The sequence below is a fragment of the Oncorhynchus masou genome, chromosome 1, assembly GCF_036934945.1.
Source record: "Oncorhynchus masou masou isolate Uvic2021 chromosome 1, UVic_Omas_1.1, whole genome shotgun sequence".
NCBI classification, from domain to species: domain Eukaryota; kingdom Metazoa; phylum Chordata; class Actinopteri; order Salmoniformes; family Salmonidae; genus Oncorhynchus; species Oncorhynchus masou.
This window is the reverse complement of record NC_088212.1, coordinates 32431349-32456586: the sequence shown is the minus strand read 5'-3', so window position 1 is coordinate 32456586 and position 25238 is coordinate 32431349. Positions and strand designations below refer to the sequence as shown.

General features: G+C 49.7%; 1 protein-coding gene across 7 annotated transcripts in view; it reads left to right on the top strand.

Annotated features, from left to right (window-relative positions):
• Positions 1-25238, top strand: part of LOC135542211 (EMI domain-containing protein 1-like) — a 72449-nt gene that overhangs the window by 38427 nt on the left and 8784 nt on the right. For 5 of the 7 annotated variants that reach the window (XM_064969013.1, XM_064969021.1, XM_064969030.1 and 2 more), the window contains 6 exons: positions 19357-19494; positions 19702-19763; positions 19917-20049; positions 20991-21035; positions 21141-21239; positions 24139-24255. In XM_064969013.1, the coding sequence (XP_064825085.1) occupies positions 19357-19494; positions 19702-19763; positions 19917-20049; positions 20991-21035; positions 21141-21239; positions 24139-24255 (594 nt within the window). The remainder of the gene's footprint in view (positions 1-19356; positions 19495-19701; positions 19764-19916; positions 20050-20990; positions 21036-21140; positions 21240-24138; positions 24256-25238) is intronic. The other 2 variants (XM_064969055.1, XM_064969039.1) reach the window with 1 other exon arrangement.

Here is a 25238-nt window from a genome sequence, read left to right as displayed (position 1 = left end):
GCCTCTCTCTCAGTCCCCTATTGGCCGTGGTGTATTTCAGCCAAGAAGCCTTTGAAAGCCCAAACCCCCACGTCTGCTATACGACTCTGAGAGCACTCATCACACGCATAATAAATTTGGCCTTTAAAAGAAACTACTCCCTCTTTTAGACACAGTAAAACAATAACGACAGGGAGGGGTGCATGCATGCATGCGAGGAGGGCATTGGGTCTGTGTATGCATGTGTGTGTGCGGGTGTGTGTATGTGTAGTAGGTGTGTGTGCGTGCGTGCGTGTCTGCGCCTTGTTTTATTTGCGCTTGTAGGATGCAGAGCAGTTTAGGCATCTAGACACACACGTACGTACACACATGCACCCGCACGCTAGTGATGAGCGGTTTGACTCATAGGGTCATTAAATACTGTGTGGATGAAGGGCGGGTGGCTGGCGGGCGTGTTGAATGAAGAGAAAACAACAGCTTAAAAAATCCATAAATGTATTATTCTTGTGCAGTTTATATCTATAGGCTACATTGAGGTTTTTCTTTCATTATTTTAGGCGATCTGGCATTACTGTGTAAGCCTTAGGGCCTATAACGGTATGCCAAATAGCCTACATGCCAATCGCTTTTGGGAACTAGCACGCACACACACATGATGGCACACACACAGACAGACAACTCTGGCTATTTTCCTTCCAGCTATTTAAGCGACCACATTGCAGCCTGCCACTGGGGAAACACTCAATGATCCTAAACTGGAGATTTAACTCTGAGGAAGGCCCCATGTTGAACCGAGTAGCCCCGTCCCCAGTCCTCTCTCCTGATCCACTGGCCCCTGCTCCCTCTCTCCCCAAGCCCTGTTCCCACTCTCCCCAAGCCCTGCTCCCTCTCTCCCCAAGCCCTGCTCCCTCTCTCCCCAAGCCCTGCTCCCTCTCTCCCCAAGCCCTGCTCCCCTCTCCCCAAGCCCTGCTCCCTCTCTCCCCAAGCCCTGCTCCCTCTCTCCCCAAGCCCTGCTCCATCTCTCCCCAAGCCCTGCTCCTTCTCTCCCCAAGCCCTGCTCCCTCTCTCCCCAAGCCCTGCTCCATCTCTCCCCAAGCCCTGCTCCCTCTCTCCCCAAGCCCTGCTCCCTCTCTCCCCAAGTCCTGTTCCCTCTCTCCCCAAGCCCTGCTCCCTCTCTCCCCAAGCCCTGTTCCCTCTCTCCCCAAGCCCTGCTCCATCTCTCCCCAAGCCCTGCTCCCTCTATCTCTAAGCCCTGCTCCCTCTCTCTCCAAGCCCTGTTCCCTCTCTCCCCAAGCCCTGCTCCCTCTCTCCCCAAGCCCTGCTCCCTCTCTCCCCAAGCCCTGCTCCCTCTCTCCCCAAGCCCTGCTCCCTCTCTCCCCAAGCCCTGCTCTTTCCCCCAGCCCTGCACTCCCCCTGCAAAACACAAACAGCCTACTGACCCGGTGAGCAAGAGGGCTCTCTGTATTTCTGTCTGTCAAAGGAACCAGATGAGATACAGACCCACAAGCCTCTCTAACACTGCCCAGACTCAGGCCTTGGCTGCTGGGTTCAGGAGAGGCGGAACTGGGGTGGCTGGTTCAGATAGGGGTGAGATAAAAGGTGTGGATGCATACATCTGTAGCACAAAGGACCATGGTGGAGTTGAGATGAGATGAGCGAGGCTTTCATCTAGGCTGATATCAGGGAGAGCAGCACATCACATCAGTAAGATAAGATAGCACTATACAACCATCACACACACACAGACACACACACACACAAACAAAACTGTCTGAGTATTTGCTTTGGCTTACCCATTCATTAAAGCCAGGGGATGGGGGGGGCAGCTCAAGCCTGCCTGCCTGTCTGGTCTCGCTCGCCTGGTACTGAAAGCTCAGGTCCTTTAAAGGTCATTTCACTGCTATTCTTCTCATAACACCATTTCAACAAGCAGTGTTACTCTTACGAAATACTGTATGTATTTATCTTACTATTCCATAGTATTGTTACATTAATTCAGCATCCACATTACCCACCAATACAGGAGAGTGTGTTGTGAATACTATTGTAGTGACTACACCTACCTGCCAGTCTGTTTTATGTGTCCAAGCACAGCTGTTGCTTTAATTTTAAAAATAAAAAAACATATTTTAATGATTTCTTATATCTACCCGATCTGTTCGTAGCCATAGAGCTGCACAAGTGTGTGTGTGTTTATTTCGGTTGAGGTGGAGATGCTCTGGATATCCAAGGCTATACGTAGATAAGCCATTGAAGTTCTAGCATGCAAAGAGAACAAGGTTGTGCATAAGTGTGTGTGTGTTTTCCTTTATGTGTGGCCATGCTTATCCCGCTCTTGTGTTTCTCCATGTGCTGCGGTCGGAGGGGAGACAGACAGGGGCCTGAGATCTCTGCCAACTCTACCTCTGGTTGAGTTGCTTTACTTCCTGTCTTTGACACTGTCTACTTCCATGATAACGACTCCTCCACATCCCATGTGTTGTCATTGCAGAACAGAGGAAAACCCTTCAGATGTACATACTATTGAGTAATCTTGTATTTCGCTCTCTCTTCCTCTGAGAGCGCAATAGACAGCCATGTGATTCTACCTTGGTAAAGGTCGAAGGTCATGTCCGTTTAAATCATTCACATTTGTTTGGTAAAAAACAACAGGATATATACACATGTAAGTAAAGTCCATTCCCCTTTTTGTTCTCCTTTGTGTAATTTTGTCAGAGATCAGTCCTAGTGTTTGTTGTAATCTTTGATCAGTCCCGTTGGATGTTTGTTTAGCATTTAAGGAGACAGATGTGTGGGCCAAGACAGTGTTACAATAACTGTTCGTCATTAGAATTATCAGGGACTTGTTCGCTTGTGGCTCAGCTCTATTGCTTCACTCATTGAACAAGGCTACCTTTCATTCATAAACCATCTCCATGAATGACTGCAGGTTGACGTTTACTGGGATGAGTCTTGTCCTGGAGGCAGAATTTAGCAATTTCGTTAGATGTTCCAATTGCAAACTAAAATGAGTCTATATTGTAAAAATGTATGAAAACAAAAATGAGCTTTCTGGTCTTAATTTAAGGTTAGGGTAAGCATTAGGGTTAGCAGTGTGGTTAAATTTAGGGTTAAGTTTAAACTCTGATTTTCTGACTTTGTGGCTATGTCAGCAAGTAACCATTCTGCAGAGCTGCCTCCAGAACAAGATTCATGACAAAAAACGCTAACCTGTGGAATGACTCTCCACACAGTGTGTAAAGTGATCCCAGATTTAAATCTGAATTATTTCTCATTTGTGTACCTTGTTTGTGTAACTTCCAGTAACTGAGGTCTAGAATACTTAATTTATTGTTGAAGTGTAATCCCAGACCCAGGTCCTATCTCCCAGGGCCCAGCTGTCAGTCATCACAGCTTGGGTTAGCAGTGACATGGATTAGGTCAGAATTTACCCCCACTGGGTGTTTGAGACCTGTGTTAGAGTCTCATGTCTCTGCTGTGGTGTCGTGTTCCCATGTCCCCCTGTGTGAGTCAATCTCAGGTGAGTATGGGCTCAGTGTCCCTCACACCACCACCCTGGACGCCATAGTCCAATCAGCTTTGATCCCGCCCGCGGCCCCTGGAAGTAAGTGGGGTCTAATCCCCAGAAAGCCCTATAAGACACAGAGGAATGTCTGGCACACAGGAGACCATTCAACCAGGGATTACACAGAAAGCAGCTCAGTCTCATACAGCCATAACCCCTGTGTGTGCGTGTCCTTGCATGCGTGCAGGCATATGTGAGTGTATTTGAGTGACCTGAGCAGTGAGGGTGTTGATTCCTCAACACAGTTTTGTGTATGTAAAGAATCAGTGACCACACATCTGATAATAGCTTCCATCCCCTTATTAGCCCTTTATGAAACTAAACCTTAAGCGACAGAGAGTGTGTCCATCCACACACTAGACTGATAGTTCATCCATACCTGCTGTGCCAGTTGAAACGTAGAGCAGCTGTAGGGAAAACGTTGTGAGAATGTTTCAGATGTTTTTTTAGGTGTCTATGGCCCAGAGGTTCTCTGTCATTCTCAACCCTTATAAGAGGTCAACTCTTGGACACTCACGTATATAGTGGATTGATGGTTTCTCTGTGGATATTTATATTATTTAGCCTTTATATAACTGGTTCATGGGTGTCCATATGGCAGTACTTCGCCTGTTCATGTGTACTAGGAGGCTGGACACAGTGGATCTGGCTGATTTCAGAGTGGGTTTGAAACTCATGTCACAGATCCATGGGAACCAGCGTATCATCATCTGCATCCCAATTTGCACACTATTCCCTATATATTGCTCTACTTTTGACCAGGGCCCATGGGGTAGTGCACTGTAGGGACTAGGGTGCCATTTAGGATGCATACCCAGTGTCTTCCTGCAGAGTGTTCTGCTGTGTAGGGATCCCAGCCCAGACTCCCCTTCTGTTTTCTACCCTTCAGCTACAGACAGCTCCCCTCTCCCTGCCCTGACCCACTCAACAAGTATGAGATGGCCTGCTGGGAACCTTGTGTGTGCGTGTGTGTCTGTCTGTGTGTGTGTGTGTGTGTGTGTGTGTGTGTGTGTGTGTGTGTGTGTGTGTGTGTGTGTGTGTGTGTGTGTGTGTGTGTGTGTGTGTGTGTGTGTGTGTGTGTGTGTGTGTGTGTGTTTGACATGCAGGCACGTGCATGTGTTTCTGCATGTAAGTGTGTGTGTGTGTGTGTGTGTGTGTGTGTGTGTGTGTGTTTGACATGCAGGCACGTGCATGTGTTTCTGCATGTAAGTGTGTGTGTGTGTGTGTGTGTGCAAGTGTGTGTATCACCAGGCATACAGTCGCACACGTGTGCATGACTGTAGAGATTGATGTAGCGATTTGGCCCAGAGCAGATGGTGAAAACAATGAGGCAGCAATCTGGAGCAGGACCATCAATCTGGAGGAGGACCATCAATCTGGACCAGAACCATGAGAGTGGAGGGAATTATGTTGATCCTGGCCCAGGTCCATGGAATTAAGTGTGTGTGTGTGTGTGTGTGTGTGTGTGTGTGTGTGTGTGTGTGTGTGTGTGTGTGTGTGTGTGTGTGTGTGTGTGTGGGTGTGTGGGTGTGTGTGGGTGTGCGTGTGGGTGTGTGTATATTCTCGAGTCTACAGTAAGTGCTGACAAGTACGGGTTCCTTATATTGTCTAGTGGAAAAGACATGTATTTTTATCCGTTTGTTTATATGTACCAAACGTTTCTTTTACATGCAGCTCTTCCTTCCTGCTTTTTTATGTGTAATGGTTTTACAGTCGGCCCAAATAGACAGTGACGTTTTTATCTGTGGAGAGTATATAGGCCAACTAAATCAAGGCCTCTGAGACCCAGCTGTCTGAGCACTGCAGTCTGTGTCTTTCTGAGTCAGGACCACAGCAAAGAGCTTCTTCTGTTAACATATTGACTGGCTGTCTTTCTGCCTTACTGCCTGGCACGCGGACACAGCACTCTAATCATCCTGTGGTCCATGTCTGTCTTCCTTGGCCACATCCTCTGCTCGGGAGTCAGGGAACCAGGGGACCTGGAGGACAGAGCTTTATACACAGATCATCCATTAGTGCTATTGTACCTGTCAACGTGTCGCCATCTGTAGTTCAATCTAAAAACTCCCACCCTGCTGGGAGACTTAGACATCAGCGTTATGTCTGCAACTACTGATGCGTGGTACTGAATTTGCAATAATACAGTGAATACAGGGTATTCTGAGACCAGTGAGTGCTGTGTGCCTGGCACTCTGTCTGGGCAATCTCCCTCTACTCTGTCTAAACTTTAAAGAAGGAATGTTTAAAAGGACTGGTGTTTTGTTTTTTTCACAATACTAAATCTTTTGTTTTTCCTGAGAGAACTGAGTTTCAGTGGAAATTCCACTGCAAGGCTAAAATCTCTGAACGGTGCAATGATCCAAGCTTTTAACGACAATAGAGAGATTTGGGGGCCGTGAGAGAAGTCCCATAGGAACATGTACATTTAAATAATAGCCGAGCGAATGAGGGAAATGGACAATGTTCTCTAAAAGGAGCTGAATCCTGAGGAAAATGTAAAGAAGAAAGAGGGCGAGCTTCGCCCCCCTCACCGTGCCCGTCTCTGCTGCTTCTAGTTCATTTATAGCACACTGGATTAAGGCAGGTTTACGGTTTGCTGTTGGAACAGAATATCACCGAGGTGGGAGTTGGAATAGCTACGCCTGGCAACCGCTGCCTGGCTTGGGGAGCTGTGCAATCACTATCATATAGTCAGTCAATACATTAGAACACAACCTTTGTGTTTGGTTGCCATGGGTACAGTTACGAGGTTGTCATAGGGGGCTCTTAATTATTTCAGTTGTTTAGGTGGGTGGTGATGGGAGGGAAGGGTGTTTTAAGCCTTTTTAATACGCCTCGCTTGCCTTCATCTGCTCTCATGTACAGATCAGCTCCCCGTCCGTAGAAAACATACAGTGCTATGGACTGATGGAGCAACAGCAGGCCCCAGAGCTACAACAAGTAATCAAAGCAAACTCTGGGTTTTACTGTGGCATATAAACGATGTGTGTTGGAGCTGATGTGTCATTCAAAGATTTAGGCCACAGGACATGGGGCCGAATGTTTAGCTGCAGGCCTGTGGCCTGAACTGCTTCTCGCTTGGCTGGTGTTGTGGGCAGAGTGGGCAGAGTTGGGGGCTGAGTTCCAAATGGCATCCTATTCCCTATAAAGTGCATTACTTTTGACCAGGGCCCATAGTAGTAGTGCACTACATAGGGAATTGGGTGGCATTTGGGGCTCAGCCCATGTCACATCTCCAGGGTAATGAGCCAGGCCAGAGTACATGGTTCACTGGCCAAGAATTCCCCCAGTATTTTGTTGTTGCAAGGTGTCATGGTGCAGCAAACCACAGTGTGTGAAACAGCCTATAGTTCACCACGGTTCTTACATGAGGTTGTAGATCAGTGTTCTTAGCTTGGAAGCAGATTTTTCATATTTCTCTCTTTCCTACCCTCACAGTTTTCTCTAGTATTCAAGCCAAGAGTGCAATGCAATACTTGCCTCTCACAACACATGAGTACTGTGTATATTTACTGTGTTGTCAAATTCAGCTACTCTATTCCTCAACTGGTGGAATAAAAAAAAAGATGTATGAATCATGAACATAGACTTTATAGCTCATTGCAAAGTGTTTGCCTGGTTATTGTGTGGTTATTCCTGGGCCTGGGGAGAGCATGTGTATGTATGGAGGTCAGTAAGCAGGTCTATTCATGGGCCTGGGGAGAGGATGTGTATGTATGGAGGTCAGTAAGCAGGTCTATTCCTGGGCCTGGGGAGAGGATGTCAGTAAGCAGGTCTATTCCTGGGCCTGGGGGAGGTGTATGTATGGAGGTCAGTAAGCAGGTCTATTCCTGGGCCTGGGGAGAGGATGTGTATGTATGGAGGTCAGTAAGCAGGTCTATTCCTGGGCCTGGGGAGAGGATGTGTATGTATGGAGGTCAGTAAGCAGGTCTATTCCTGGGCCTGGGGAGAGGATGTGTACGTATGGAGGTCAGTAAGCAGGTCTATTCCTGGGCCTGGGGAAGCAGGAGGATGTGGGTGGGGAGAGGATGTACGTATGGAGGTCAGTAAGCAGGTCTATTCCTGGGCCTGGGGAGAGGATGTGTATGTATGGAGGTCAGTAAGCAGGTCTATTCCTGGGCCTGGGGAGAGGATGTGTATGTATGGAGGTCAGTAAGCAGGTCTATTCCTGGGCCTGGGGAGAGGATGTGTACGTATGGAGGTCAGTAAGCAGGTCTATTCCTGGGCCTGGGGAGAGGATGTGTATGTATGGAGGTCAGTAAGCAGGTCTATTCCTGGGCCTGGGGAGAGGATGTGTATGGGTCTATGCAGGTCCTGGGCCTGGGGAGAGGATGTGTATGTATGGAGGTCAGTAAGCAGGTCTATTCCTGGGCCTGGGGAGAGGATGTGTATGTAGGTGGAGGTCAGTAAGCAGGTCTATTCCTGGGCCTGGGGAGAGGATGTGTATGTATGGAGGTCAGTAAGCAGGTCTATTCCTGGGCCTGGGGAGAGGATGTGTATGTATGGAGGTCAGTAAGCAGGTCTATTCCTGGGCCTGGGGAGAGGATGTGTATGTATGGAGGTCAGTAAGCAGGTTGGGCCTGGGCCTGGGGAGCAGGTCTATGATGTACGTATGGAGGTCAGTAAGCAGGTCTATTCCTGGGCCTGGGGAGAGGATGTGTATGTATGGAGGTCAGTAAGCAGGTCTATTCCTGGGCCTGGGGAGAGGATGTGTATGTATGGAGGTCAGTAAGCAGGTCTATTCCTGGGCCTGGGGAGAGGATGTGTATGTATGGAGGTCAGTAAGCAGGTCTATTCCTGGGCCTGGGGAGAGGATGTGTATGTATGGAGGTCAGTAAGCAGGTCTATTCCTGGGCCTGGGGAGAGGATGTGTATGTATGGAGGTCAGTAAGCAGGTCTATTCCTGGGCCTGGGGAGAGGATGTGTATGTATGGAGGTCAGTAAGCAGGTCTATTCCTGGGCCTGGGGAGAGGATGTGTATGTATGGAGGTCAGTAAGCAGGTCTATTCCTGGGCCTGGGGAGAGGATGTGTATGTATGGAGGTCAGTAAGCAGGTCTATTCCTGGGCCTGGGGAGAGGATGTATGGAGGTCAGTAAGCAGGTATGGAGGTGGAGGTCAGTAAGCAGGTCTATTCCTGGGCCTGGGGAGAGGATGTGTATGTATGGAGGTCAGTAAGCAGGTCTATTCCTGGGCCTGGGGAGAGGATGTGTATGTATGGAGGTCAGTAAGCAGGTCTATTCCTGGGCCTGGGGAGAGGATGTGTACGTATGGAGGTCAGTAAGCAGGTCTATTCCTGGGCCCAGTTGTTTTTGGAGCCCTTGTTTGTCAGCCACTCGTGGCTGTGTGTTGGCTTAGAGGAGAGGGTTTTAATTGATGTGGTGTGTCGGGATGGGACAGGAGGAGATCACAGACGGTCCTCTCCCTGCCACTCTAAATACACAACAGAGCAGATGAGGCAAGTGTGGTTTTACCCAGGCACTGTCAGCAGCACAGTGCTCCTGGTTTGAGAGAAGCATCTGCATTTCGACTGTGGTCACGAAACAGCGACATGAAAGGATGTATTTTTTATAGTTTTCCAGTGTTTTGTGTCTTAGTAAAAAAGTGATGGGTGGGAGTTGGTAACGTCAGCCTTTGCCTCATGTTTTTATTGGACATCTGTTACCTTCAAGTGGAGGAAATGTTGAAAAAGTGTCGGGCGGATTTGTGGTGCACAACCGCATGCCGCCTCAAACCCAGCATGCTTCACTTCCCAAGAAATGCCTGACGCTAATTTTAGCCATTTTACACAAACCGCAGCGTTGTTTGTTTTCGCAGCACCAATATAATTGTTTCCATTTTGCCATAAACTAACAATCTAAACCATTTTTTTGAAGGGGGGTGGTGAATCTTTTTAAAACCATGTTTAGCCTTGCATTTTCACATCTGTTTGTTATTTCAGAATAATTTTGTTTTCTGTGGCTTGCTCTATGAACCCACACAGTTGTTGTTGTGGGCATCAGGTATCATGTTGGTGAGATGAAACTTGCTGAGAGGACTGAAACAGTGCTGAAGCAGATGTTAGGAAAGGAAAGGGATATTTTGGACAGTGAAATAAATAAAGTGGTCAGGCAGCAAGAGAGGGAGGTACTGTAGTCAGTAGTCAGAGGTCAGAGGGAGGTACTGTAGTCAGTAGTCAGAGGGAGGTACTGTAGTCAGTACTCAGAGGTCAGAGGGAGGTACTGTAGTCAGTAGTCAAGAGGTCAGAGGGAGGTACTGTAGTCAGTAGTCAGAGGTCAGAGGGAGGTACTGTAGTCAGTACTCAGAGGTCAGAGGAGGTACTGTAGTGTAGTCTGTAGTCAGTCAGAGGTCAGAGGGGGAGGTACTGTAGTCAGTACTCAGAGGTCAGGGAGGTACTGTAGTCAGTACTGTCAGAGGTCAGTACTGTAGTCAGAGGTCAGAGGGAGGTACTGTAGTCAGTAGTCAGAGGTCAGAGGGAGGTACTGTAGTCAGTAGTCAGAGGTCAGAGGGAGGTACTGTAGTCAGTACTCAGAGGTCAGAGGGAGGTACTGTAGTCAGTACTCAGAGGTCAGAGGGAGGTACTGTAGTCAGTAGTCAGAGGTCAGGGAGGGAGTCAGTACTCTGTAGTCAGTACTCAGAGGTCAGAGGGAGGTACTGTAGTCAGTAGTCAGAGGTCAGAGGGAGGTACTGTAGTCAGTAGTCAGAGGTCAGAGGGAGGTACTGTAGTCAGTACTCAGAGGTCAGAGGGAGGTACTGTAGTCAGTAGTCAGAGGTCAGAGGGAGGTACTGTAGTCAGTAGTCAGAGGTCAGAGGGAGGTACTGTAGTCAGTACTCAGAGGTCAGAGGGAGGTACTGTAGTCAGTACTCAGAGGGAGGTACTGTAGTCAGTAGTCAGAGGTCAGAGGGAGGTACTGTAGTCAGTACTCAGAGGTCAGAGGGAGGTACTGTAGTCAGTACTCAGAGGTCAGAGGGAGGTACTGTAGTCAGTAGTCAGAGGTCAGAGGGAGGTACTGTAGTCAGTACTCAGAGGTCAGAGGGAGGTACTGTAGTCAGTACTCAGAGGTCAGAGGGAGGTACTGTAGTCAGTACTCAGAGGTCAGAGGGAGGTACTGTAGTCAGTACTCAGAGGTCAGAGGGAGGTACTGTAGTCAGTAGTCAGAGGGAGGTACTGTAGTCAGTAGTCAGAGGGAGGTACTGTAGTCAGTAGTCAGAGTGAGGTACTGTAGTCAGTAGTCAGAGGGAGGTACTGTAGTCAGTAGTCAGAGTGAGGTACTGTAGTCAGTAGTCAGAGGGAGGTATTGTAGTCAGTAGTCAGTAGTCAGAGGGAGGTACTGTAGTCAGTAGTCAGAGGTCAGAGGGAGATACTGTAGTCAGTCCTCAAAGGTCAGAGGGAGGTACTGTATTCAGTACTCAGAGGTCAGAGGTCAGAGGGAAAGTGAGGAGAGAGGGAGATGTGAAGCAGAGCTCATTGTTCCTGTATTCATTATAGTCATTATTATTTATGAGAGTGCCTTGGAGCGATTCTCAGCAGTGGGACTGCACTTCAGGATGGTACCCTACCAACAGACCAGGCTGATGGGAAATAATAAGCAAGGGCTTAGAGAGGAAAGGGGAGGGGAGGGAAATTAGGCTGTGTTGAGATGCGTCATCCTTGGGGGGTGGGGGAGCTGAGGTAGAGGAAGGTAGAGGGGGCAGGAGGAGCAGCTCCTGTCTGGGAGAGGGATGTGGGAGGAGGAGAGATAGAAAACCTCCTCTTGCTGTGTAAGATTAGAGGTCTGTCTGTGTGCACATCTGACTACATGAGCTGATAGCTCTGATCTGAGAACAGAGGCCAGTGCTACACTACTATAGGAACCATTGAGGAAGAATGCTCTCATTCACCCTGCCTCCTACCGTGTGTGTGTGTGTGTGTGTGTGTGTGTGTGTGTGTGTGTGTGTGTGTGTGTGTGTGTGTGTGTGTGTGTGTGTGTGTGTGTGTGTGTGTGTGTGTGTGTGTGTGTGTGTGTGTGTGTGTGTGTGTGTGTGTGTGTGTGTGTGTGTGTGTGTGTGTGTGCGCTCCATATTATGGGACCACAAGGGCCTGGCCTTCTCTGTTGAGGAGCTGGTGTGGGTTAGTGCCATCCAGCTGAGTCTGTCGGTACCTGCTCTGTGGAGGCCAGTTAACAGCTCATCTGGAATCAGAACACATGGGTATGTTCAAGAGGAAGACAATAGAATTCAGTCAGTAACTGCAGCCACACAGGTTACCACACTACGCTGAGTGGCCATGCATGCCAAGTGTTTGTCAAATAATCCAGGGAGTCTGAGTCTGTTCTCAGAACTATTAGTGATTCAGGTCTATAGCCTAGTGGAGGTGGAGGGAGGGAGGGTCTGACTGCAGACCAGGGCTCTCCTGTCTGTCATCCACTCGGCCTGCTGGTGTGTTGACTGATGAAGTGAGATGTGTCTGTAGGAGGTGAGAGCTCCTCCCGCCCCTTCCCTGACCCCCCACCACTCCAACCCTCGCCTCAGAATCCTACAGGCGACGTCTGGTTTCAGTTGCAGTTTGGCTGGCCCAACACCACTGCAACAGGTCTGCTCACAACAGCCATAGCAGTGTGTGTTTGTGTGTGTAGCCAAATATGTGAGTGTAAAGACTCCCTCAGCTCCCCCCACCCTTACACCTGCCCACAGGAACCCAGTGGGTACTGCAGTGTGAGAAGAGAGTGTGGGTCGCCGCATCACTGCAGGCTGAGGTCAGGTGTCGATGGGATGTGGCAGTTCCTCTGCAAAAGAAAGGAAATAAGGAAGGCCGTCCCTCCCTCTCAGCCAATCACCTAATAAAGGTACAGCTGGAATCCTGGGAAAGCATAATACACTGGGGCACAGGCAGGTTTGTGTTGGACCATTGAGGATGAGCCCAGGTCCCAACGCAGCCTGGGAGATGGAAGGAGGGAGACACAGAGAGAACTGGATGAGCCCAGGTCCCAACGCAGCCTGGGAGATGGAAGGAGGGAGACACAGAGAGAACTGGATGAGCCCAGGTCCCAACGCAGCCTGGGAGATGGAAGGAGGGAGACACAGAGAGAACTGGATGAGCCCAGGTCCCAACGCAGCCTGGGAGATGGAAGGAGGGAGACACAGAGAGAACTGGATGAGCCCAGGTCCCAACGCAGCCTGGGAGATGGAAGGAGGGAGACACAGAGAGAACTGGATGAGCCCAGGTCCCAACGCAGCCTGGGAGATGGAAGGAGGGAGACACAGAGAGGAACTGGATGAGCCCAGGTCCCAACGCAGCCTGGGAGATGGAAGGAGGGAGACACAGAGAGAACTGGATGAGCCCAGGTCCCAACGCAGCCTGGGAGATGGAAGGAGGGAGACACAGAGAGAACTGGATGAGCCCGGGTCCCAACGCAGCCTGGGAGATGAGCACAGAGAGAACTGGATGAGGTCCCAACGCAGCCTGGGAGATGGAAGGAGGGAGACACAGAGAGAACTGGCCTGGGAGATGGAAGGAGGGATGAGCCCAGGTCCCAACGCAGCCTGGGAGATGGAAGGAGGGAGCACAGAGAGAACTGGATGAGCCCGGGTCCCAACGCAGCCTGGGAGATGGAAGGAGGGAGACACAGAGAGAACTGGATGAGCCCAGGTCCCAACGCAGCCTGGGAGATGGAAGGAGGGAGACACAGAGAGAAGATGAGCCCGGGAACTGGGAGATGGAAGGAGGGAGCACAGAGAGAACTGGATGAGCCCGGGTCCCAACGCAGCCTGGGAGATGGAAGGAGGGAGACACAGAGAGAACTGGATGAGCCCGGGGCAGCCTGGGAGATGGAAGGAGGGAGACACAGAGAGAACTGGATGAGCCCAGGTCCCAACGCAGCCTGGGAGATGAGCCAGAGAGAACTGGATGAGGTCCCAACGCAGCCTGGGAGATGGAAGGAGGGAGACACAGAGAGAACTGGATGAGCCCGGGTCCCAACGCAGCCTGGGAGATGGAAGGAGGGAGACACAGAGAGAACTGGATGAGCCCGGGTCCCAACGCAGCCTGGGAGATGGAAGGAGGGAGACACAGAGAGAACTGGATGAGCCCGGGTCCCAACGCAGCCTGGGAGATGGAAGGAGGGAGACACAGAGAGAACTGGATGAGCCCGGGTCCCAACGCAGCCTGGGAGATGAGCCAGAGAGAACTGGATGAGCCCGGGTCCCAACGCAGCCTGGGAGATGGAAGGAGGGAGACACAGAGAGAACTGGATGAGCCCGGGTCCCAACGCAGCCTGGGAGATGGAAGGAGGGAGACACAGAGAGAACTGGATGAGCCCCCCAATGGGAGATTGTGAGCATCACCCCAATGGAAGGAGGGAGACACAGAGAGAACTGGATGAGCATCACCCCAATTTGTTATCATATGTCATTTTAGGTCAAAATAATAGACTATGGAAACTGCTGGATATAAATCATATTTGTAGGATCAGAGGGTTGTCTAATAGTAGTGCTTCTACAGAAGTGTCCATATCTTTGTCCACATGCAGCAGTGGTCTTTAGTCTTCCTGAAGGCTTAAACAGCATTGTGACAGAGACAAACTCCGTGGCCTGGCTGGTCAGCAGCACCTGGTCACTAATGGTGTTGTAGTGCTGAGCTCAGCTCTCTGAGCAGACAGAGATGGATCAGATCAGGAGGACTCCCCTCCCCTCCCATTCCCTGCACCCCCCTCCCCATGACCCTCCCCTGCCCAGCACTCCCCTCCCCTGCTCTCCCCTCCCCTGCTCTCCCCTCCCCTGCACTCCCCTCCCCTGCTCTCCCCTCCCCTGCTCTCCCCTCCCCTGCTCTCCCCTCCCCTCCCCTCCGCTCCCATCCCATTCCCTGCACCCCCCTCCCCATGACCCTCCCCTGCCCAGCACTCCCCTCCTCCCCTGCTCCCCTCCCCTGCTCTCCCCTCCCCTGCTCTCCCCTCCCCCCTCCCCTCCGCTCCCATCCCATCCCATCCCCTGCACCCCCTCCCCATGACCCTCCCCCTCCCCTGCCCAGCCCTCCCCCCTCCCCTGCTCCCCTCTTCCCTCCCCACCCCTCCCCTGCCCTCCCCTTCCCTGCTCTCCCCTCCCCTCCCCTGCCCTGCCCTGCCATCCCCTGCACCCCCCTCCCCATGACCCTCCCCCTGCCCTCCCCTCACCTGCCCAGCCCTCCCCCTCCCCTCCCCCTGCTCCCCTCTTCCCTCCCCTCCCCTGCCCTCCTCTCCCCTCCCCTGCTCTCCCCTCTCCTGCACTGCCCTGCCCTCCCATCCCCTGCACCCCACTCCCCTGACCTCCCCTCCCCTGCCCTGCACCCCCCTCCCCTGACCTGCCCTGCCCTGCCCTGCCATCCCCTGCACCCCCTCCCCTGACCCCCCCTCCCCTGCCATCCCCTGCACCCCCCCTGACCCCTCCCCTGTCCCGCCCTCCCCCTCCCCTGCCCTCCCCCTCCCCTGCCCTGCCCTGCCCTGCCCTGCCATGCCCTGCCCTGCCCTGCTCTGCCATCCCCTGCACCCCCTCCCCCTGACCTCCCCTGCCCTGCACCCCTGCCCTGCCCTGCCCTCCCCTCCCATCCCCTGCACCCCCCTCCCCTGCCCTGCACCCCCCTCCACTGACCTCCCCTCCCCTGCCCTTTGTTGACTGGATGGTCTGTGTGTCCACAGCTGCCCACACTTCCTCAGATCCCATACCTCCCCATGGGAACCTCTAGCTCTAAGATAAACCAGTCTTATGAAACTCAAGCAAAAGGAGGAGGGGGGGGAGCAGCCAGAGCCTCAGTCAGTGACATGTCACAGGGTTCATTCTCAGGTCTGACTGGTGAAATCACAGAGCTTCACTTCACACCTCGTTTTTGATTCAACTCCAGCAAGGCCACCACTGAGACGAGATGTGTATGAGCTTGCATAAAGTCAACCGTCAATCATTACAGACCATATGAAACAAATAGACGCTTTAGCCATTGAAGTACCTCCAGAAGACAGGCCTTCCTGGCAGAAACCAGCACAAGGACTGTGTATGTCTGCACAGTGCTACTTATCTTACATCCATATGAAAGAGAGAATAAATAAACCAGGGCAAATAATGAGCTGAGGAGAGGGAGCACGGATGGGCTCTGTAGATAGAGAGGAAGGGGGAAGCGTGCTCTCTGGGCTGACTGGGCACTCTGCAGGATGGTCTGGTTTGTTTTCACTGGTAGTATTACTGGAGGACTGACCTTGGACCATTAATAATACTGCAGGCAGAGGAGAGGAGAACAAAAAGAGCCTGTGGAAAATGACTACACACACACACGCGTGCACACACCAGCCTGCTGGTTGGTTAAACATTGTCCTCCTCTCTGAGTGTGATGGCTCCCAGCCCCTCTCCCTCTGACCGTGTGCTGGCAGGGGTCTCCTCCGGACTGCCACAGAGGGCCCTCAGGGGCATGCTTAAAGGGTGGTGAAGGGGGTTATTTGGGTAAACCCAGTCACAGAGGGGGAACGTGTTATGCTTTTTGGAGGCTTGTCAGCAAGAATGCCAAGACCCCGTCCCCTGCTCCTAGCGCCAGTACACATACTGTATGTACTTTATACTTCTTCATATGAGAAAGACATTGAACACATATAAAGGAGGTATGAGTGAGACTTGCCATTTATCTGCCCTATCAAGTAGGAAAAGCATCCAACCCTACTACTGCCATTCTCTCTGTGTGTGTGTGTGTGTGTGTGTGTGTGTGTGTGTGTGTGTGTGTGTGTGTGTGTGTGTGTGTGTGTGTGTGTGTGTGTGTGTGTGTGTGTGTGTGTGTGTGTGTGTCATACATTATTTCTGTGGCTATGTGAAAGTTGTGATACACACACACACACACACACACACAACACACACACACACACACACATACACACACACATAGGTTTTAGGTAACCCTGACACTGCAGTGGTGTGACCTTCGCTCCTCTCCCTCTTTATCCTGAGAGGGCTGCACCAGGCAGGCCAGGCCAGTGGGGAGGAAATGACTTGTCAGTGTGTTTGTAAACAGTGGAAAACTCCCCTTGTGCTCTGCTGTGCTGTGCAGTGTGTCCTATCCTGTCAGCCCCAGAGCCTGGAACCAGACACAGAGACAGAGCTGATGTCAGGATGACCTCTACCCTCTCCTCTCTCCACAGAGGTCTCCTCTAATGAAGAGTTCTGATTCAATCACTGATTACGGCCCAGAGGAGCGCAGGGTCAAGGGCCAAACGCACTCGCAAGTCTCTTTGACCCCCTCTAGTGGGCCAATTAGCTGAGAGACAGAGATAGAGACACAGAGATAAAGAGAGAGACACAGTGAGAGAGACAGAGAGAGAGACAGAGAGAGAGAGTGGACACACTGAACCATGTCTGTCAGGGGCCAGTCATTAGCCCTGACATTATTACTATATGCCCAAATGAATGGATCCCAATCAGCACATCTAAGTCAACACACACCCATCCCGCACACGCACAGACATGCACACACACCCTGGTTAACAGACACTGTCTATGGGGATATAGAGGAATATAGTTTTCTTGTTATCCTGTGATTTCTAAAACTTGAGACATGGAGAGACAGAGTGAATAGAAGAGAGAGTAAGAGAATGGAAGTTAGGCGGTTGGGGTGGGGGACGGTTGTCTGTGTGCAAAGCCAGCAGAATGTTTTATCAATGTGTTTCAGTGTGGGTGGAGGGAACTTGGCACTTGAATGGTCTATAGTCTAGAGGAGAAAAGAGGTGCTGTCTGTCAGAGAAGAGAGGGACGCTGGGTTAGAGGTGCCTTCAGTGCGTTCTGGTGCAGGGGTATATTTTCAATTCCCGAGCCCATTTGAAATCGGACACAGCTATTATTATGAGTCGGTCTCCATAGGAAACTTCTATTGAGTCCCCCCCCACCACACACACACCCTCACACACACACTCGCACACGCACAAGCTCACGCTCACACTCATAGACAGACATGGAGCAGAACAGAGTGTGTTTAGTCCCCGATCGAAGTTCGCCACACATTTTACATTCTTACTGAAATGGAAGAAGACAAGGCTCATAGCAGTTTTTATTTACACATGCCTTTGAACATACCAATACTTTACAGTCTCAGCTCTAACATTGTTTCATTTCCACATGCACTATTAGTAACCCGCTGAGAAAGCCTTTACAACCCAAAACATAGAAAATCAAAACCACAAAGGTTGAGGGAAAGTGCCTGGAGCAGGATCCATTTACACAAAGCCTTTTCACACTGTTCTTTTCTCTTTCTCCTTCTCTCTCTTTATGCACATTGACTCTTTCTGTTAGGGCTCTCCTTTGTCCTTCTCTCTCTTTATGCACATTGACTCTTTCTGTTAGAGCTCTCCTTTCTCCTTCTCTCTCTTTATGCACATTGACTCTTTCTGTTAGGGCTCTCCTTTGATCTTCTCTCTCTTTATGCACATTGACTCTTTCTGTTAGGGCTCTCCTTTCTCCTTCTCTCTCTTTATGCACATTGACTCTTTCTGTTAGGGCTCCCTTTGTCCTTCTCTCTCTTTATGCACATTGACTCTTTCTGTTAGGGCTCTTATGCACTCTCTTTCTCCTTTTCTCTCTCTTTATGCACATTGACTCTTTCTGTTAGGGCTCTCCTTTGATCTTCTCTCTCTTTATGCACATTGACTCTTTCTGTTAGGGCTCTCCTTTCTCCTTCTCTCTCTTTATGCACATTAACTCTTTCTGTTAGGGCTCTCCTTTGTCCTCTCTCTCCCACTCACTCTCACCAAACTCTAAACAGAACATGAACTCTCTGTTCCGTGTCTCTCTGTGCTGTCTCCGACAAGCATCTGTAGCGCATAGGATATATTGCAGTATGTGTGGCTGACTGTGAGTGTTTGACAGAGAGAGATTGAGTGAGCTCTTGGAGGAGTATAATTGTCTCCTCTCCCTGCCCCTGAAAGGGTTGTAGGTGCTATTCCCAGGCTATGTTGGGCAGTGTCTTGCAGTGTGTTTGGCTCCAGCCAGCTGACTCTGAGAGGAGAGGAGATGTTGGCTGTCCTCTAACGAGGTGCTAAGCCCAGGCTCTTGTTTTTGTCAGGAGCACCTGGGTCATACAGACGGAACCACACAGTCTAGGTCTTCACAAAGGTCTGCCCATTCAAAACATCCCCAACCCGCAGGACCACATTCTCCCACACTTCATCAAATAAAGGAAAGACAGAACATCGAGCTCAGAGCTGAAATGGCTCATTCTCCTACTACAAGGCAGCTATTGTTTGTCTAACTCACTCTCTCCCAGGCATTGTGTTTTTATACTCAATAAAATCATGCCAGAATGAAAGCGGTTTATTGTGTGTGAATTTGATACAATTGCAGAATATGATGTTTATGGGTGGGACTTTGGAGAGCAGAAGGCATGCTGTGGGCCTTTCGTGTCTGATCTGGCACCATCCCTTTCCATCCCTCTCCCTCGTGGCCCTCACCGGCTGGGTCTCTGCCCACCATGACTGTGGTGTTGGTGAGGTCACCTGGTGGAGAGGGGCCCTGTCTCCTTACTGTCACAGGACACCAGAGAGTTATTGTACGGGGCTTTCAGAGCAAGTGCCAGATCATTTGAAATGACAAGAGAATGTTGGCTCCACTGAGCATTCAGAAATTGAGTGAAAATATTTTTTTTTGAGGGGGGGGGGGTTACTTGTTTTCTTTTTCTGTTGATTGAGTTGTGTAATGAAGTTCTGTTGCCTGGAAGCCTCGCTGCTCATCAGTGCCATTTGCGTGACTGACTATGTGCCTCATAACGGAATGACGTCTGTATGACCTCACTGTGTGGTCCATCGATCTGACTCCACTTCATCCTCCTCTTCCTCTGCAGAGTCAGGAAACCAGCTGGTGGCTCAGGAGGCGGTGAGGAAGCCGTCTACTCTCCGCCGGCCACCTGCCCAGGCCCGCACGGGAGCAGGGGAGCAGCTCTCCACCAGTAACAACCAGGACCCTAACACTCTCTTACACAGTACTATAACACCTGGAACCATATTTCTCTCTTGAATATCGTCAGACTCAGAACACCTGGGATTTCATTTCTCTCCTTTACACTGTTTCTGTTTTAATACTCAGGCCCCATGTTTCTCAAATTCCCTGAAGTACATTTTAGAAGCGTTTTTTTGCAGATATCGATACTTGTCCACATATAATATCTGTCTCTTTCTCCGTTCTCCAGATTGCCTCAACTGTAGTCGAATCACAGCCCTGACAGACAGACTCAGCTCACTGGAGGCAAAGGTACAGGGGTGACTCCTCTACTGAAGAATGTGCTGCAGTGAGAGACTACACCGTCTCTCATCATAAACAACAGTGTTGGAGTCCATTTGAAAGGCATTGGCGTTACTCTCTAAATCTCTCTCTTTCTCTCTCTTCACCATTTTATCCCACTAGGTCCAGGTGCTGTCCTCTCCCGCCTCCGCTTCTCACCGCCACCGACAGGTTAAAGGAGGATTGGCACGGGAATCTTCCTCACAGATGGTGGATCCACAAACCAAAGGAGCCCCTGGCGAGCAGGGACCCATAGGTATGTACAAGTCTCCTATGCCCATGTATGGACAGGTTTGAGGAGCAACCATAATTGCCTATTATTTTGAGTGGAGTGGTTATGTTTGATAATTGAGTAGGAAATCACTCTGCACATGCCATAATTCTTTCTCCATTGCCTCTCTACCTCCTCTCCTCCCCTCATATCCTATTTCCTCTGTCGCTGAGAGAGAGATGGAGACACACACACACACACAATCATTTCTTCTTTGACTAGTCAGAGTCCAGTTGTCTGCACTGCTCACTTTCAGGGTTCTGTGGGAAGGAGGGAGGGATGGTGTGTGGAAAGTGAACAGTTTAGGGCATGAAAGCCCTCTCCTTCCCTGGAGCTCAGCCTAGCCTTGGCTGCAGCTGAAAAGAGAAGGTGCTCTGCTGCTGTACTCTCAAAAGACCTTTCAGTAGTGTATCAACTTCCATCCAATTACATTGAAATCTGTTTTAGCTAAAGGCTTCCAGGTTAAGATCATCACTGGCCTTCTAAGGCCTGTTGAAGAATGTAAATGCCCCATTATGGGCACCCTAACACACAGTCGATGTCTTACTGGTTTAGAGAGAGAAGGACATTATCTGTTTGGTATAGGTGTTTAGTTCCCCTACAATATTAGAGCTATAATTTGGCTGAAATGTTCGCCCTGCATGGGCTTGGGTTTTGGGTTTTAGTTCCCATGACAAGCTGAGGGGTTCGTTCCTCACTGGCACCTCTGTGGCCCTAATTAACATCTCAGTGCTTAGTCTGTCAGCGAGTCTGTCTAATCCAGAGCACAGCGCAGCTGCTCTGCCACCTCCATCTAGTGACCTTTCACCTCAGGAAGCACTCAACCTCTAGTCCATTTCTCCACACCAGGCAATGGACGACCCCTTTCTCTTCCTCTTTCCCCGGTCTGCTGTCTGACGTCTGTCTGTTTCCTCCCTAACACACAGGTCCACAGGGTGAAAGAGGCAGAGACGGTACCCCTGGACGAGATGGTAAGTTTGAGATGTTGTCAGCTCAGTCATGACTTTTTTTGTAACACAGAATATTGTGGCTGTATCAGTATGGCTCCATGGTTACTGTCCCCTGTCTTTGCTCAGGGAAGCCAGGGTCTCAGGGATTGCCGGGACCCAGGGGCGAGGCTGGGGTGAGGGGCCCCTCAGGGACCCTAGGATCTAAGGGGGCCCCAGGACCAGTGGGTAAGATACTTACTGTAACTAGATGATGGCAGACTGTATGATTTAATTAAACAACCACTGATTTCACTGTAAGATGTCATAAACCTAAACATAAACACATGTGACAGTCATTCGTTTTGGCTGAAGTATGATAATAACGGACCGTAATCAGTATGAATGATTGCAGTTTCATGAATACCACATGAAGATAACTCCATGTTTACAGTTGATCAAGCAGGGTGCGCCGATGTCAAACAAGACGATGACACTGTTTGTCAATAAATGCGCATGTTGTGAAGATCATTGTGGGCACAGAGGGATTGTATGCATACCCACCCACTTAACCCATTGTCTCTGACAAAACTATGACAATACTCTCACTAGGCCAGCGCAAACAAGAACCCTGAGTGTTGCTCACTTTAAGACCTGAAACAATTGTGGAAAAGTCCCTCAGAACTATCTCAACGAACTGCAACAAACTGCATCTTGACGTCCTGCATCAGAGTGTTTGTGTTTCTGTGAAACCACTCGGCCATTCCACAAACCTATGCTGTAGTCCATGAAAAACACAGCTGTTCCTCAGTGGACAGCACGGTGATAACTTCGACTTTTCAAACACAATACTTACTAAATACAGAGTTTGCTGATTCAGCATGGTTTCCAGCAGGCTGCCAAAATATTTGTCCTCAGACTACACAAAACTCCCCTATGGCTCGGGAACACTCGCTGTTGTTCCTGCCTGCTGACCAACCAGAGTCGTTCGTTCAACAACATAAAGAAAGCAAAAATCTTATATTTGAGGCTAAATGGTTACGGACAAATAATAAATAACAGTCGTGAAACAAGAAATCCCCGGGCATCCCCAGGCAGTTACAAGTTTAATGATAATAAAATAAATCAAGTTTGTCATAACGTGTTGTAGCTGGCGGCGGTGGTTCTGATTCCTCTCCGTGTGGAACATTTAGACAGTGTGTGTCCTTCCCTCTCCGAGGGATATATGAACTCTGCTCTGTGCCTACTACTGCCGGATAGGCATGAGAGGTAGAGCAAATGTTCAACTACAAAACCCCTTTCGGAGAAGCACCATGTGAATCCAATCTGAAATGAACATGAGCTGTGTATACAAGTCCTGTCTCCTTATGCCTTCCATATGTCTGCGGTGTTGTTGTTTTCCCTGTCTCCATTATATTATGTGTATTCTCAGAGTGCACTAGAGTTTCTATCCAAAACTATGTTCTCTCTCCACATGCAGAATTCTTCCTGTCCGTTGCATGTAAGACAAATGTTACCATTGACGAGAATGTGTTTGATGTAACCTGAGTGTTATGAGAGCGTGTTCGGTGGCGATAGGTCCAGGGGGGGTAAGGTGTAAGTGTAAGGGAACGTAATGAACTCAGGAGGGGTGACAACACAGTAAAGACCGATTCAATGAGACTCAAGGGGAGATTGAATGACATTAACAGGGGGCTGCTACTTTTCTGCAGGGAGGGAAGCAGTGTGAGGTTGGGGTTGGGGCGTGTGCAGCCTTGCATTGTTGTGTTTTGGGTTGTTTTTCTCTTAATCAGCGCACAGAAAGGACATGTTTCCTGTATAGAAGAACTAGGATTCCCTAACACACACACACACACACACATACACATGCAAGAGCACACACACTTTTACTCACACATTGACACCGTAGCCCACAGCCGCATCAGGGCCCCATTACTCTGCAGGAAAAATAGAGCCTTGTTTGCCCTAACATCATGGGAACACACAGACTCTGGAGAGCCCACTTTGACTACCCAGCTGTGCTACTATACTGCTGACCAAGGGTCATGGTCCTTCAGGTGGGGTTGAGCTAGTGCAGAGCCACAACGCAGTCAGTTACAAATTAAAAAATATTATGCCAAGTTATTCATAGTTGATAATACAATAATTGTAAAACCTCCAGAGCCTTATTCAAGGTCACAAGACAAGGAGATTAATAGATGAGGGTTATGTGTGCTTGCGCTTTGGGGATGGGGAGGTCAGGGGTCATGTTGAGCACAGCATTACCTCAGGAAAGTGCAAACAATGAGGTCAGATGTTGTGGTTGGGAGGTGAAGCACTTTGTTTGGGTTTGTGGATGGAACAGCCCAATCCAGCTGGGCCACAGGGACAAGTCACATCTCAGCTTTTCTTTCTCGACCTCTTTTCAACAAAAGGAGAAGTCGTTGTGGGAGGGAGAGAGAAACATTGGCTGGCTTGTCGGGACAAGTTATTTATACACACACACACACACACACACGTGCACAACAGCGCACGCTCCCACTCCGGCTCGTGCAGACGCAGGCAGAATGTAATTTATTGCGCAATAGTCCGCTAATACGCTCCGGCTTTAATGGTGTTTATTTGAGCTTTCCCAAGTCTCCCTTTGAGCTCCCAGCACACGGCCATTAAGAGGCCTCCTCCTGTTAATTACAGCTGAACACCAGTCAGTCTCTCAGCCCCCTCTCCTCTCCTCTCCTGCTCCTGCTGATATTAGCCTGCCTCGCACAACCGCCAAGCACTGAAACTTAATACACCATGCAGCGCTTGCTGTCTCTCCCGCACTCTCCCTCCCTTTACATTCTCTACTATATATCTTATTGCTCTGTACCCATCACCTTAATTATAGGTTCACCAGCGTTCCCCTGCTACTGCTATGCATGCCAGGAAAGGCAACACTGGGTGAAACCTCTTCATCAAGGAATCACCTCTGGTGCCCTTTGAAATTATGAAAATACTCAATAAAAAATCCATTGGTATAGCAAAAGAGATGAAAAGTTTCTCTGTTTACCAATGCTGGCCCAATGTTGATTCTTGTTTTTGTCGCTGACTTTTCACCTACCCTTTCCGTCATTGTCATGCCAATGCTGTCCCTCAGCATAACAGTGTGGTGTATCTCCTCTCCCCCCAGGACCCAAAGGTCTACCAGGTCTCCCAGGAGAGAGGGGTCTACTTGGGCTTCCTGGACCTCCAGGACCCCCTGGACCCCCAGCCACTACCAGTGCCCACATCCCAGAGCCAGACCGGGGTAAGGGGAGCACCACTACAACAGACAGCCATATCCAACACCACACACACTCCATTCATCAGATTAACAGTAGTGTTATGGAACACCTCCCACTCAAATAATTTGTTTGTAATTATGATGTCATGTAGGCCAATGTGTGTGCCTTACAGCCCTAATTGCTCTTTGTCACCATCGCTCATGCTCATCTGGGTCAATTTTCCATTCAGTGGGTTTGTATGAAAATGGTAGACCATTCTAGTGCAGTTCATGAGGTGAAAAACCAGGTGCATAGTCGGCCCCTGTCAGACAACCACCCTCACCCCTCCCCTTCTCACAATAGGTAGTCTTTTTCTGTGCCAAACCAGAGGAAGTGCCCTCAGTCCACACAGAATCAATTTGCCATGAGTCCAAAATAAGTGGATCTGCAGAGGCAGTAGTTTACTGAGACGTGTGGGCTGAGGATGCCACCTTCCTTTGGTCTTTAAATAGGTGAGAAATACCTGTTGATGCTCTCACTTCCACTGAAAATCACCATGTTCCCCATGTCTTTTACATTACACAGTGTCACACCCTGACCTTAGAGATCCTGTTTATGTCTCTATTTTGGTTTGGTTAGGGTATGATTTGGGGTGGGTATTCTATGTTCTATTATTTGTATTTCTATGTTTTGGCCGGGTAGGGTTCTCAATCAGGGACAGCTGTCTATCGTTGCCTCTGATTGAGAACCATACTTAGGTAGCCCCTTTTCCCACCTGTCTTTGTGGGAAGTTGACTTTGTTTATGGCACATAGCCTTTAACTTCACGGTTTGTTTTGCAGTGTTTATTGTTTCGTTTGGCGTCTTTTCTAATAAATAGAATATGTACGCTCACAACGCTGCACATTGGTCCTCTTCATTCAACGACCTTGACACATAGAGTCATGTTGAACTTCTATTTGAGTTAGAAGAGAGAGATGGAGAAACAGAGAGGATGGCTGAGGGAATAAATGTAAGGATATTAGAAC